Source organism: Nannobrachium achirus (genome assembly GCF_963921795.1).
Source record: "Nannobrachium achirus genome assembly, chromosome: 2".
In the NCBI taxonomy this organism is placed as follows: Eukaryota; Metazoa; Chordata; class Actinopteri; order Myctophiformes; family Myctophidae; genus Nannobrachium; species Nannobrachium achirus.
Window position 1 is genome coordinate 71,266,205 of NC_137811.1, and position 15,998 is coordinate 71,282,202.

Here is a 15,998-nt window from a genome sequence, read left to right on the forward strand (position 1 = left end):
TTGTAACTCAAATTTTGTAACTCAAACAGACTAACTGAGCTCCAGTTCAAGTGAAAAGGACCCTTTCTTTGACGATGGCTAAGCCAGATTGCTGACATAGAAACATAGGGTTTTTCAAAAAACCTTAGAAGGATTCAAAAGACACTGATAGAATCAGGTCAAAATTCAGATTTTTCAAGAATAGCAGATCTACAAGCTCGCAGCTATTTTTCAATAGTTAAAGCATAACATAATAATACACAATAAGGTGTACCTGTTTTAAATTGGTTAAAGAAAAAAAAAGAAAGGGCATCAGTTGGACTCTGGTGGCCTTAATCCCTGTTGTAACTTTTAGTCCAGTCATTATATGAAAATACCTAAAACTAGCAAACTCAACTGATTCTGTATCCTCATTATGTCCTTAGTGAGGGAAAAAAAGTCCCAAGGAATCCCATCGGGGCAAAGTTTTGAAAACAACCTACCTACCTTCACTTACTATACACTGACTACACTATAAAGGAAAATATGACTCCCAAAAAATCTGCTTTAAGTGGGATGTGAGGGGTCAAACTGGGGGTTTTTAATTATTCTGAATCCATTGCAAGCATTTGTTTTGCACGAAAAACATTCCTTGGGCAAGAAATGGCCCCTCAAAACGATGGTTTAGTGATGAGTCATCAATTTTCACAGTCTTTTGGGGTCCGTTTTTAGCCAAAGGAATGTTTTTCATGCAAAACAAATGCTTGCAATGGATTCAGAATAATTAAAAACCCCTAGTTTGACCCCTCACATCCCACTTAAAGCAGATTTTTTGGGAGTCATTTTTTCCTTTAGTGTAGTGTATAGTAAGTGAAGGTAGGTAGGTCGTTTTCAAAACTTTCCCCAGATGGGATTCCTTGGGACTTTTTTTCCCTCACTAAGGACATAATGAGGATACAGAATCAGTTGAGTTTGCTACTATTGCAATTTGTTTTAGGTTTAGCCTAATTTTGGCCTAAAATTACTGGACTATTTACACAGCAAGTGACTGTCAATCCAGTAACCTCAGAACCATGCAATAGGCTCTCCTCACCCGTCCATCACCTTAACCTGCTGTGTAAGGATTAGCAACAGCTCAGCGAACTCGACCCGTTATTTTCCAAGAAGCCGTTGCCCCGGTCGGTGTGAAATCATACATTTTATATCGACTAAAAGCCTGTTTCATGCTTTGCCATTGGACCGATCCCTACAAGCTCACAACGCGCCGAGAGCTTGGAGGTCGACTATTTATTTTGAGACGGAGCATAAATGAATCATAACAGTTCCAGGGAAGTTGATGAGAAACAGGCACGTGCACACACATAGACATCAAAGGGGGCTTGAGCCCCTGCCCTTTTATCCCTCTGTAAAAAGTGCCCTCTCCAGACCATGAATGCAGTTTTTACTATGGTGAAAGAAACACAAATTCAAGAGAATCGCCTCGTCCAAACTCTCAGTATTCACTTGATTATGCTTAGTTTAGTGTGGTATCAAGTACCGAAAATAGCCGACCTCCAAGCTCACAATGCGTCGTGAGCTTGGAGGTCTGCTATTTCTGATATTTTCACCAAAAGGCCTGTTTTAGAAAATTCTGCCCCTGCCTGCCTCTCTAACATTCTCTGCACGTCCTTGACGAGAAATGCACCAACTGCATGCTAGTTTCCGTTGGTGTGGGTGGTAGACTGGTAGCGTTGGTGTGGGTGGTAGACTGGTAGCGTTGGTGTGGGTGGTAGACTGGTAGCGTTGGTGTGGGTGGTAGACTGGTAGCGTTGGTGTGGGTGGTAGACTGGTAGCGGATCCACCAATTCCTGGCAAACGTTCACATTTAGAACACTCAGTCAGGACACATAATGGCTGCTAGATGAACCAGCTTGGTTTGAGTTTCATCTCGAGGACAATAAACTATCCATCGAACCTGGGAGCACGTTGAGTGCTTTAATTAAGGGACCTGTATTATTCAAAACCACTTGAAGGTGTGACCACCAAGTGACCACACTAGCAAACAGACAAACTTCAGGATTAGCGGATTTTAACCACAAGATCTTTCTAGTTAGTTTAGCAGTCAGTTTAGTTTTGATTGTCTGATGGAACTGTCTCGTAGCGTGTATTCTAGAGCCCTGTAACATAGTGCAAATCCATCGTTCCTATTTAAACAAACGGTCACTACACTGCATTACAAATTCCTTTGTATTATCTTCTAACATACTGTATGCAGTTGCTTTCGGGCAGAAACCTTTTATGTCCAAAACTATCACTTTTCAGGAAGTAGGGAAAACAGAACTTGTTTTCCAGTGAAAACAATAATATACAGTAGTTATTGTTTAGTCACAAGCTCTTGTTAATGCTTTTTATTCACAAGAGCTATTGTTTTCAACTTGAAACTTATAGGTGTTTTTTCTAAATATTTCCAAAATATAATATCTACTTTTGCATGCCTATGCAAGCCTCCAACATTAGTATATTCATTCATATGGAAAAATAAAAACATAAAAAGGGACACAAAGTTTCCGCCCGACAGCAATGATGTACTGTAGAAGTCAACTCCGAACTCATCGAATACAAGTCTGTTCGCCCTCCTGGCCGTTCGCCAAAAAAAGTCTGATATTTCGCCCGACCTTTTGCCAGGTGCTCGCATGGCTTTCGCACAAGTTTTTTATTTTACATTTTATCAACCTTTGAACTAAGTTAGTTCTCATTATCCCTAGCACCACATGCCTTTCTTGCAGAAATAAGTTTCTTTCATTCCTTCAACATACTGTATGCTGGATGTAAATAAATCAAGCAATGCATTTTTAGCAATATTCCTCTGTCACTTTATAACCAAAACACGGTTGTAATTGTATGCAGCAAGCACACATAAGCTCACAAATATTCCATATCCCATAACCCATGGCTACTAATAACCGTGTTCCTCTTCGGGGGGTGCTAAAGTAAAGCAACAATAACTCTGTCTGTTCACCCAGGATATAAAATATTTGGTGAAAAACTCCAGGCGAACGGACAGCAAATATCAATTGGCGAACGGCCGGGCGGGTGAACAGAGTGGTTACCAACTCATCCGCCTACAGAGGCTGAAACAAACAGTGTGTGTATAAATGGCTGACGCAGCGATGATGCCAACAACATGTTGGGGTGCAAATTAAACAACCTCTCCTTCCTGCCGAGTGGAGGTGGCACAGAACTAAACACAAAGCCCAGGACGGCGGTTCTCAACCTTTTCTCTGGACCGGGGCCCGCATGGAAACCTTGAAGTCGTTCCTGGAATCCCGGCACACGTTATCTGACTACTTATAGTGGTCAGAAGGGTTGGGCCGGCCGTGTGCATTTTCAGAGCATGTTTATTTGAACGCAGTGGTGTAAAGTAACTAAGTACAGGGACTTAAGTAGTGTACTTAAGTACAATTTTGAGGTTGTTGACTATTTGTACTTTGCTTGAGTGTTTCCAATTTTTACTTTTACTTATACCCCACTACATCTCGGATCCTAATATTGTACTTTCACTCCACTACAATTATTTGAAAACTTTAGTTACTAGGTTACTTTGCAGATATAAATTATAAAACATAAGGTTGGCAAGAAATATTACCTCTAATAGTAGCCATGTGTTGCATAGAGAATATAGATTGCTGCCTTCAGGAAGGAGATACGGTGTTCCAGCATACACTAAGGTCAGACTAAAAAGGTCCTTTGTCCATCAGTCCACTTTAAGGCTTAATCAGGAGTTTGGCCATAGGTAGGCTTGGCGGTGGACACTGCCCTTGACTATATTATCCTTATGTATGTAAACCTGTCTTGTTTCTGTTACCTTTGTCAAATGTTTGTATATATGTTATGTGTCGCATACATGGCTGCTGTGTTGCAAGACAAATTTCAGTGTGAACTGACAATAAAGTACTATATCACTATATCATATCATACATAAACCACTTTAGCCCTATTTCATACCTAGGCTGTTTGAAAATAGCTGATCCATCTATAAGCTCACAACTCATCACTTCGCGGCGCGTTGTGAGCTTGTAGATCTGCTATTTTCAAATATTTTGTACTTTTATTTTGGTGCTTTAAGTACATTTTGATGCCAATACTTTTGTACTTTTACTCAAGTACATTTTGAATTCCGGACTTTTTCTTGTAAAAGAGTATTTCTATATTGCAGTATTGATACTTTTACTTGAGTAAAACATTTTAATGCTTTTTCAACCACTGATGGAAGGATCAATCCATCATTGAATCAGTCGTGCTCTGTCTTGGAACAATGGAACCAACGCGGTATAATTTAAGTTCATATTTATTGGTATATCATGAAAACAACATTTTTCACGATTTCTTTGTCATGTGTTTGAAAAATATTATAAAATAAAACTATTGAGTGTTTATTAGCCAATTATTGGGGGGGTCCACCGGTGTGCCCCAGCCCCACAGGTTGGGAACCGCTGGCCTGTAGAAAGACGAGAGGTTTCTTTCAGCACTTGAAGCGCAGAGTTCACGAGGTAAAGACCTTAGGGTCGGTGGTCCTCAGGCTTCTGGGGTCTTCCAGTGTGCAAGAGAGAAAAGAAACATTCACAATGTCCTGCCGTCTCATCTGAATGTTGACACTTAAAGGAGGGGTGTGTGTGTGCGATAGGGCATTCACCAAATATTCGAATATTCAAATATTCGAATATCAAAGTCACTATTCAACATTGTTCACCAAAGTCGAATATTCGCTTTTTCTTTTTGTTTTGTTTTCTCTTTAAAAATATATATACCGGTAGTTTATAAAGCGTTGCTAGATAGGAAGTCATAAGAATGAGTTGTCAATGCCCCTGGTGTATGAATTTGTTAATGCTCTATACCAGGGGTTCTCAAACCTTTTTAGGCCGTGACCCCCAAAATAAACATATTTGAACTGGGGACCCCCACCCTGACAAGCACTTGGAATTGTAGGTATTACATTTAATGTGACTCGGTTCCACAGATAAATATTGTGAAAACATGCTCACAACGTTGTGAGGCTATTTTCACAATGCTCGCCTCTTGCTTACTTAATATTTGACAGTTTGGCCAGTCCTGTCGAATATTCGACTATTCGAATACTTTGAGGTTGAATAATTAGAACACTAAAAATTCCTTTTCGTGAATGCCCTAGTGTGCGATATTGTTTTGTTAATGTCAAGTGTTAAATAGCTGGCTATATGTTCTGATAATAGCCATAGCTATAGAATGTGTGTTCAGTAACTAACATGGATCTCTTTAGTGGAGTTCTCTCTTCTTATTGGATAATTCTCGTAACCCTGAAAAATGTATTTTCAGGGTTTCACGGGGAAGAACCTTGTTACTGAGCAAACACACTATAGCAACGACTACTATCAGAATGTAAAGCTTAGCTTTTTAACAAAACAAAATGAAACAACATTTCAGGTACACCGCTTTTAACGTCGTCAGCATTCAGTTTGGGTTCCGTACGAGAACCAGCGCGTTTGTCCTCACAGCACAATGTCTTTTGCACCTCCGTAGAAGAAGTGGTTCTGCGTATTCGGCCCGTACCAACAGAACCTTCCTGACCTTCCTGACCGGTAGCCCTGCAGAGAACAACGTCTTTCACAGCATCGCTGCAGGGCTCAGAAAGTCAACAAACACTGATTACAATTTTGTGGCTTTTGCATGTCGAGTCGACGTTGAACTCGTACTTAAAAGTTGCCGCGCCCGAAATAAAATAGCCCATCATCTACTATAGCTCAGCGCTTGTGAGCTTATACAGATTGTCTATTTCCCCTATTACAACGTTGGTCACATCAGGCTCTTGCGGTAGGTGTTCTGTCTGGACGAGGGGTGCGGCGAGAGGGAGGAGGCGTGCGAGGAGGAGGAGGCCACGTCCATCTGCTTGCAGAGCTGCCTCAGCTCCGTCACCTCGCGCAGCACCTCCCGCGCCTGGTCCCAGGTGGACAGCGCCTCCTTCAGGAGCCTCTCGGCCTCCGTCCGCGCTCCCTTCTCCTTCTCCGCCTCCTCCTCATCCCTCTCTCCTCCTCCTCCTTGCACCTCCGACAGTAACTCCTGCGTTCTGCTCAGTTTCTGCTTGATCAGCTCCTGAAGCTGGCCGACGGGTAAAGGCCCGGTGGTCGTCGTCGCATCTGAGCAAGTCTGTGTTTTGGTGTTTCCGCGGGACGGTTCCGACAGCATCGGGACGCGATCCGCCGCGGCCGCCGTCGCCTCGGTCCCGCGGGAGGGTTCCGAGGAGTGCGTCAGGATCTGGTCCGCGGAGGCACAGCGTTGCTTCTCCACGTGGCTGAGACGCTTGTCGTCGGGCTGCGGCGAGTAGACGGAGATGCGCGCCTTGCCCTCGGCGTCGCGGGGCAGGCTCTGGGACTTGGCGGCGGCGGTTTCGGCGGTCCTGTCGGAAAGGGCGAGGCAGGTCTTGGAGCGCGGGCAGAAGTCAGGGGTCAGCTGCTGCTGCTGCTGCTCGGAAGGCTCGGACGCCGGGACGCGGCGTTCGGGCGGAGGGGTCGCGGCGTCGTCGTCCTGGATCAGGTCCAAGGTCAGCATGCCGTCCGAGGAAGACTTTGACGCCTGCATGCACACACACAGAGAGAGACATCAATGACACTGGCATTACAACCAATGCAACCCTCATAATATGCCAGCCTATGTAACATGTTTTTTATTATTATAATCTTTCTTTTTTTAAGATTTGTTTTGGGGCTTTTATGCCTTTATTGATAGGACAGGAAATGGGGAGTGACATGATGCAGCAAAGGTCAACGGGATCAGGACTCGAACCCGCGACATGCTGCCAGGCATCAGAGCCTGTGTGGTATATGCACCTGGACCGCTAGGCCAGCGGGCGCCCATAAGAACAGGTTGTTTTAATCAAATTATTGATTTACAAAATATATTAATTAGTTTTTTCTCTTGTAAATTAACGCCCTACTTTATCATCATTCTACAGCATTCTCAGAATTTCTCACACATAAGCATCAAAAGTAGCAGATCTGCAAGCTTGATACGCGGTGCGAAGCGGCATGTTTTGAGCTTGTAGATCTGCTAATATTTATCTTTTTTTATTTGAATCCTGAAAAGTAACAGTTTTGGACATTTCCACCCGACAAAAACTAATTGTTCTATTCCAGTAGCAATGAAGAAACCACAAGCTCACAATGCAGTGCATCGGGATGAGTTGTGTGCTATGTGCTTGTACATCTGCTATTTCTGCACAATACCATTGTACGATAAAGTACAAAATAGGGCTTAAATGGTTAATCAGACTAATCGATTTAGTTGATTTTAAAAATCTATTATTACAATCTTTCCACATGAATCCTTCACGTATGAAAATGTGTTTAACCTTTAGAAAAAATGTGCTTCTCCATAATTTGAACAAAATAGGTTTGGGTTTTGGATTGGTTTGTATGAGTACTTTCTCATTATAACACGTATGCGTTTTAGAATCCTTCAATAGTGTAAATTAGTTTGTAAACAGAGCTGTGTGTTTTTGTGTTTCCTTGCACCCTTCTGAGGGTGGAGACACACATTACCCTGTCAAAGCCAACATTTACATCTGCAGTTTCTGTTGGCCAACGTGTGGCTATTGTTCTCCGCTTTCAGCTGCAGATCCCCACCAGTAGGTTGGGGGGGAGGGGGGGAGGGGTGGAGTTAAGAAACCACCTGACAGACTGTAGTGTGTAAAGAAGAAGGAGAAATACAACAATGTGCGAACAAAGCAGCAATATTTGAGAACTGTTGCGATAAATGAAGGCTAGAGCATGGGTCTTCAACAGGGGGTCCGGGACCCCCAATTTGGTCCTCAGAGTTACTACAGGGGGTCCTCCAAATCTTTGAGTGTTAGAATGTTTTTTTTCTCCTTTTTTATATTAACCACTTGAACCCTAGTCAGTGTCTGTATCTGAGAACTTTAGTCAAAAATAGCAGATCTACAAGCTCACAACGCCTCGCGCTGCGAGGCGTTTTGAGCTTGTAGATCGGCTATTTTTGGCAAAGAGCTTTGGTGTAGAGGGGAAAAAGAGCAGACTAAGAACAGTGAGAGGTAAAGTTTATTAATTAAGTATCGATCGTGCTGTCAAACAATGAAACTATATGGACAAAGGTTGTGGTCCCTGCTTCATCTCTCTCTCAACTAAGGGGTCCTTGGCCTGAAAATGTTGAAGACCCCTGGGCTAAAGAATGGAATACAACCACCCTAAGGACTACAAATACAACCACCCTAAGGACTACAAACCATCGAATGGCACCCAGACCTACTGCACATACAGTATGAAACAGAGCTGCTACCTTTAAACACATTTTGAATGTGAATAAATGCTGCTATTCGTTCCAAAAAGCTTCATACCCTGTTATATACTGGAGCAGGGGTCTTCAAGGTTTTCAGGCCAAGGACCCCTTATTTGAGAGAGAGGTGAAGCAGGGACCCCCACTGCTTTATCATAGATTCCACATAGTTTCATTGTTTGACAGCACAATCATCAGTGTATTTTGGATTCATGTCAACTTGTGTTTTCAGATATTTAACCACTTGAACCATCAATACTTAATAAACTTGACCTTTCACCTTGTACTTAGTCTGCTCTTTTTCCCCTCTACACCCAAGCTCTTTGCCGAAAATAGCTGATCTACAAGCTCACAACGCCTCGCAGCGCGAGGCGTTGTGAGCTTGTAGATCGGCTATTTTTGGCTAAAGTTCTCAGAATATGGACACTGGGGTTCAAGTGGTTAAGATTTGGAGGACCCCCTGTAGTAACTTTGAGGACCCCCTAGGGGTCCCGGACCCCCTGTTGAACACCCTTGCTGTAATGACAAAATGTGACATAGCTCTGTTTACACAATGCTACAGTAGTACGCCCTCCAACTGCATATATGTTCCCCTTTTTCAACTGTTTTTATCATATTTTGACACTTGCTTTGGCAATGTAAACGTATGTTTTCTCATGCCAATAAAGCTCCTTTGAGTTGAATTGTTGAAGTTCACCAACGCTTTCACTCCAAATCTTGGTTAGATTGGTTGTTGTTCTAACCCTTGGTTAGAACAACAACCCTTGGTTAGAACAACCTTCAAATAAGCATATCTTCTTCAAACATTTTCATATTTTTTCAAGTATGTCCTGTACTTTCATAATCTGTAAAAAAGCGGAAAAATGACAAATGCCCCTCTTGTGTAAAGCATTGTACTGTCATACAGTGCAGTGGTTTTCAACCTTTTCAGGCCGCGACCCTCAAAAGAATCATATTTTTATTTTAACTGGGGACCCCCCACCCTGATGAGCACTAAGAGTCGAGGCATTGCATTTTGTATAACATGGTTCTATTGTGAAAATAGCAGATCTACATGCTCACAACGCCTTGCAACGCTAGGCTATTTTCACAATTTCTGCCTCTAATATTTGACAATTTGGCCAATGTTTAATTTGTTATTTTTTAGGTATTAAAAAGTCCTTAAATTGACACTTTAGAAATGTGCAGATAACCTCCATACACTTAAACTTTATGTTGGTTTGTTTACTGTTGAGTGAAAAAACTATGTTGGACATTAAGTTAATCATTTGGGGACCCCCCGGACGAGAACAGGTTGAGAACCACAGTAGATTGATATTCATATACATTTGTTTATTGTTGTTGATGCTCTGAAATATTATCTTGTTTATTATAGTGATGTATGATCTGCTTATTGTAAGTCGCTTTGGATTAAAAGCGTCTGCTAAATGCCTAAACTGTAAACAGTAAACCACTGGTGTGTAAAGCATTGTCATAAAGTGTGTCAGATCATGTGTAATACTGACCACGGCCAGCAGGTGGCCTCTGGTCGGCAGCCGTCTGGAGTGAGGGATCTTCACTCTGTCCCTCGTCATGTGTGACAGCTGTCTGTCATCTGCCACGGTGACCTGACACACACACACACACACACACACACACACACACACACACACACACACACACAGATTCAAAAGAGAGAGGGAGAGATTAGGGTGATGTACAACAATGTGCAAACACAGCAGCAAGATACTGTATGTGAGCTGCTGTGATAGGAGCAGGATATCAAATGGAGCCCAACCACCTTAAAGACTACTGTATACATCCCTGCACTGTCTGCGTCCAGTAATCTCCATACAAACGGTTCCACCCCTTTCAATTGTACATATTTTATTTTGATTGTATTATATTGATTGATTGTATTGTACTGTGTACACTTCTGCTTTGGCAATGTAATGCCAAAAAAGCCCTTTGAATTGAATTGATTAGGATCCAAAGGGAGGCAGAGATAATGAAGTATTTTATCTTCCGCGTGTGTGCGTGCGTGAGTGCGTGCGTGCGTGCGTGCGTGCGTGCGTGTGTGTACACTGAGTGACATGCCTATTGTATCATGAAGACATATGCCATTCATTTGTGAATGTAACCTTACTGCACGTATAATATAATATTTGTGTCCCTGTATGTTTCTCCTCTATGTGGACATAATTTGTGTTTTGTGTGTGTGCGTGTGTGTGTTTGCGTGCGTGTGCGAGTGAGTGGGTGTGCAGGCTGAGCGCAATTTAGACGCACTGATGAGTTTGCTAAGCTGAAACGTGGAAAACATGTTTTAGGCTGGGTGTATCTGTATCTTCTTGTATCCATTGAATATTTAGACTGGACATTTATTTTGGCCTTGGTAGGACATAGCACTGAAGTGGCCAAGCTGTCTGGTATATAGCGCTTGTCCATATGCACAGTATGTACAGTACAGTGTGTCCCAACAGTAGATCAATCACAGTGAACTACATAGATCAGAGTGACGGCTGACTGTAGGCCAGTCCATACTCTCTCTCCGAAACCCAACTTTTCATCGGAGAGAGTTCCGACTTTCCGACGTGCATCTTTCTGAACTCTAATTCAGGGATAATGCTTCTCAGAAGTTTCGAGTGACGTTGTTTTGTAGTTGAGCCGACGAAAAGTTCGGAAAAGCATGTCCGAACCCCCGACGTCGGAAAGGCGTACATGTATGTTGTGCATGTTGGCTCACTGGAAACACGCCGCTATGCCAGTGGGTCTCAAATTGGGGTCCAGGTGGTACCCTCACAGTTCCTTGAGGCGGGTCCAAAAGGCCCCTCAAAGTTGTTTGACTCTGAGAGTGTACAAATGGAACCAAATGTATCCGCAATGGTTTTATTTGGTTCCATTTGTACACTCTCAGCGTTATGGGGGTCCTTGAAATTAAAAGGTTTGAGGACCCCAGCAGAACAATGGAACAGAGCCTTCATTCATTGGTAACACCTGTGAAAGAAGTATGGAAGCGGCCCAATTTCCAGTGAAGTCCACAGCTCAGCCGACTCTGCTTATCACAGCTCACATCACGCTGCTAAGCTCACGTTAGCACATTAGCACACCATACTCCAGGGGCCGTCACAAGGGGTAGGAAAGTGGGACTGGGTTACCGGGGCGCAAGGTGGAGGGGCCCTAATAACTTTATCTATTGAAAAATAGCAGATATACAAGCTCACAGCGCGGCACCGAGTGCCGCGCTGCGAGCTTGTAGATCTGCTATTTTTTAAAAGTTGTGAAAATGTGTGAAAACCTTTGAATATATGTATTTTTTAAGCGAACATTTCTAACTAAAATTTTGCTTCTGGGGGTCCCTGGAATGAAATATTTTGAGATCGGGGTCCGTGGCCAAATACATATCATCTTGGGGGTCCTTGACATAGGTTTCTTGCACACATTTTCACAATTTTTCAAAAATAGCAGATATACGAGCTCGCAGCGCGGCACTCGGTGCCGCGCTGTGAGCTTGTATATCTGCTATTTTTCAATAGTTAACATTCATGGGGGGGCCCGCAGTGAATCCTTGTACCCAGGGCCCAGAATTTCGTGCGACGCCCCTGCCATACTCCCCTGGTTCGCATGCTGCACACACACCTACAGAAGTAAGTTATCTATAGTTCCAGCTTGCACCCATATCTCTCCCGCCCATACAGTACAATCTCCCCTACAGTACAATCTCCCCTACAGTACAATCTCCCCTCATCTCCCTTCCAGTAAAACACTCCTCAGTATTAAGACCAGAGCATATTCTACAAGAGCACTTATGGGTAGGGATGGAGCTCGAAAAACAAGGGCCCGCTACAAACTCGATAACAAAAGTATTGAGTACCTGGTATCAATAAGCTTTGTTTGGGCTTATCAAGCTTGTTATGGAGCATATATAAACTTTATTACAGGCTCAGGGCCCACAGGGTAGAAAACAATACATTTACATTACAAACATAATAAAAATAAAAAAACAGAAACAGTACAACGGTAAAACAGTCCAGCCCCACCGGAGTCAAAAAAGGCACTCATGCCAGTGTCCTCTTATAGAAGACATGTACCGGACAGAGCTACGTCCAGGGTCTGACATCAGTCCAATTACTCCATTTAAGGAGCGGTCCAGTCTGCACATGAACTTATAAATAAGGTTCCTTAATAGAGCCATGAAGGTGGTGAGACCTAAAGAAACAAAGAGCTCACTGGCCCTTGTGCTCCTGGGTTTCTTTAACAGAATTCGAAGGCAGTCATTGTAGGCTACTTGCAGCTTCCGTAAGCTCTCTTTCTTATACTTCACCCAAAGAGGGGCTGTGTATAGAGGTGTGCAGTAAGCTCTAAACAGGTTTACCTTAACATCAGTAGTACAATGGTGAAATTTACGAACCAACATATTTGCTTGTACATATAGCATTCTCCTCTGTCTAGACATATCCTCATCATCCTCAAGGGTGTCTGTTATAATGTGCCCAAGATATTTTGTACTTTTTGACACACACATTGTTTGACCAGACAGAAAAAAGGCAGGAAACTTGATTTCCAGGTCATCCTTAGTTCTACAGATCAGAACCATGCTCTTCTTAGCATTGTACTTAATATCAAAGTCGATACCATAATTGGTACAGATATTAAGCAGCTGTTGGAACCCACTGCTACTAGCGGCCCATGACGTCAAGTTTAAACAATCAAGATCAGGGGTGATCAAGAAATTATTACAGTACTATTCATACTATAAAGCCATATAACACTTATTGCACACTAATGAATGACTGTTTTAATTGCGACCTTGGGTCACAGCCTAGTATGTGAACGGTCACAGCTTGTCTGTATGTATCTTTGTCTATAACGCCTGACACTGTGGTTCTATGGGTTTGCCACTATGACATCACACTCTGGCTTCACTGTGATGTCACACTAACAGAATCCCATATTAAGCCCATGGGAGGCCACATTGGCCACATACCACACTAACAGCTGGTTCTACAGAAAGGGATCTCCATGTATGGGCATAAAGGGTATGATGTCAGATGTCATAGACATCATAGGACTTTCACATAACGCTTAACTGAGTAAGGGACAGTACATGGATCTCCATATGGGTACCAGGGGTCTCCATATAACTCCATGTAACTGGTCTGATATACATCACCAAGAATTGGCGCGACATCACATGTCGCCACGAGGCGTCTTACTAGTGATAATATTTGTTACTTTGTCAATTGTCATCTTCATAGATGGTGATCAGCCACAAACTCACAGTCACAACAACTTGCCAATAAACTAAAAATACCAGTTCAGTTCAGAATTTGTCGTCTCACATCTTTTCACAAAACATTAGAAAATGCTCAACAGTGGGCTCGATAAAATCCCGGCTCAATAAGCAGGATCGATAAGGTGCTCATTATCAATGAAAATTAACGAGCTCCATCCCTACTTATGAGGTAACCCCACGTCCCAAACCCTTCACCGGTTGCATAAACTCGTATAAGGCCCTTGAGCACTTTAATTTGTCACTTTTAAGGGCATGGGCCATATGGTTACATTATTGTAAGGGTTAGGGTTAGGGTTTTTTTGTGTACACTTCTTGTATGCATTATGGTTATACAGTATATGTTTACTGTCGTGTTCTCTGAGCACGCCAAAGCAAATTCCCTAGATCGACTGTATAAAGTAGTTTTGGCAATAAATTATTAAATGTTGAATCTTGATATGTTGGATTGGCAGCTCCACCCCGGTAAGGTTTCGGGCGATGTGTTGATGATATGGCACCTGGGGTCAAGTTCAACCCGGCACTCGCATTCCCCCCATGCACTTAACCCATTTGCTATTAAAAAATAGCAGATGTACAAGCTCAAAGCGCAGCACCGAGTGCCACGCTGCAAGCTTGTAGATCTGCTACTTTTGACAAATCGTGAACATTTTGTGCAAGTCTTTGAATATTTTTTGAAAAACCTATGTTTCTATGTCAGTGGTGCTCAAACCTTTTCATGTCAATGGCCCCCAAAATTATATGTATTTGGCCATGGACCCCCGTCTTAAAATATTTAGTTCTACTACTAGGGACCCTCCAGAAGCAAATATTTGAATACAAATGTTCGCTTTAAAAATACATATATTCAAAGATTTGCACTCTTTTTTACGACTTTTCAAAAATAGCAGATCTACAAGCTCGCAGCGCAGCACTCGGTGCCGCACTACTTTTTCAATAGCTAAAGTATAAAATAATTCCAGGTCATTAACATAAAAGTGTGGCTTTGTTGGAGCGCGTCAGAAACAGTCCAGAGCCAGGAAGGATCAATCATGATTTCAATCATGCGGCGGGCGGGCACATCTTATCTCATTACTTCATTCAGCACTCCAGGCTAAATTAACCTTCCATCTGATTAATTTAATTAAGGATGAGACAAGTTGTCTCTTGTAACAAGGCAGGCACATGATGTCGGATTCGGGAAGAGTTTGTACGATAATGCCCAGAGATGTCATGGCCATTTAGTCTGTGATAGTCCTCGATGGTTGACTGTTCACACCGTTGCGTTTCAATAGTTTCTCTCTAAACAAATACAATCTTTAATTGAATGAACCATTTAAAGCACAACTTTAGTTTTTTACAACAAGGGTTCATATTTTAGATCGTAATTAAAGAACATAAAAGATGAGTGTTAAAACTATTTCATTTACTTCTTTCTATTGTTTTAGAGATTCTTATTTCAGTGGTTGGGGGCATGCGTACAAGTGGCTAAATATGTCATTTTACACAGAATAAGCCCATTCCCAAGATACAACGCAACCTTTCATGGTTGGATGTGACTTATGGGGGCTAGAAGTGTTACTGTAAATAGCAATAAAGAAACTGCTGGCTTATTGTGTCTAAAAATACATATTTAGCCACTTGTATGCATGCCCCCATGTGTACGCATGCCCCACATTTTAGCACGGTAAACGCAATAAAACAATAGAACGAAGCAAATGAAAACATTTTAACACACACTTTTTCTTTTCTCTGATTACAATCTAAAATATGAACCCTTGTTGTAAAAAAACAAAGTTGTCCTTTAAATCAGGGGTCTTCAACGGGGTTACTACAGGGGGGGGGGGGGGGGCGCCAAATCTTTGTGAGATAGGATCATGTTTTTAACCCATGTTTTTTGAACCCAAGCATGTCTATTCTGAGTGGAACATTAGCCAAAAATAGCAGATCTCGGCGTTGTAAGCTTGTAGATCGGCTATTTTTGGCAAAGAGGTTTGTAGAGGGAAAAGAAGTGCAGACTAAAGTATTTGATGGTTCAAGTGGTTAAAATGTCTGAAAATACACATCACTCCAACATGACGACAGTGCTGTCAAACAGTCTAAGCTGTCTAAGAAATCTATGAACATTTTTAATCTGCAACACAATTCTATCCACGACTTTCCATCGCCCCATAGTGCATTGCGCAGACCCTGTACCGAGCTTCCGGCGCCGCATTGCGGCTGCATCTGCGACGCGACGTGAGCTTGTATGTCTGCTGTTAAACCGGAAGTGTGGTCCAAACAGGTCCAAATAGTCTCCAGTAAACTCCCGCGGAAAGAGGTGGATACAATACTGTGTGTAGTGGGGGTCCCTGCTTCATCTCTCTCTCTCAGCTAAGTGGTCCCTGGCCTGAAAACGTTCAATACCCCGTGTTAAATGATGAATGCTCATTATCAAAGGCAAACTGATTAGTACATTTCCCCACTGTTCCTTACTGCAGCATAAACACTG

The 15,998-nt window shown here is 42.5% G+C and overlaps 1 protein-coding gene across 1 annotated transcript in view; it reads right to left on the bottom strand.

Annotated features, from left to right (window-relative positions):
- Window positions 1–1,606: 1,606 nt before the first annotated feature.
- Window positions 1,607–15,998, bottom strand: part of LOC308300249 (pleckstrin homology domain-containing family O member 1-like) — a gene marked incomplete at both ends in the record, with an annotated part of 37,675 nt that continues 23,283 nt past the window's right edge. Inside the window, 3 exons of the mRNA XM_080744064.1 lie at window positions 1,607–1,805; window positions 5,771–6,543; window positions 9,765–9,866. Of these exons, the coding sequence (XP_080600190.1) occupies window positions 1,607–1,805; window positions 5,771–6,543; window positions 9,765–9,866 (1,074 nt within the window). The remainder of the gene's footprint in view (window positions 1,806–5,770; window positions 6,544–9,764; window positions 9,867–15,998) is intronic.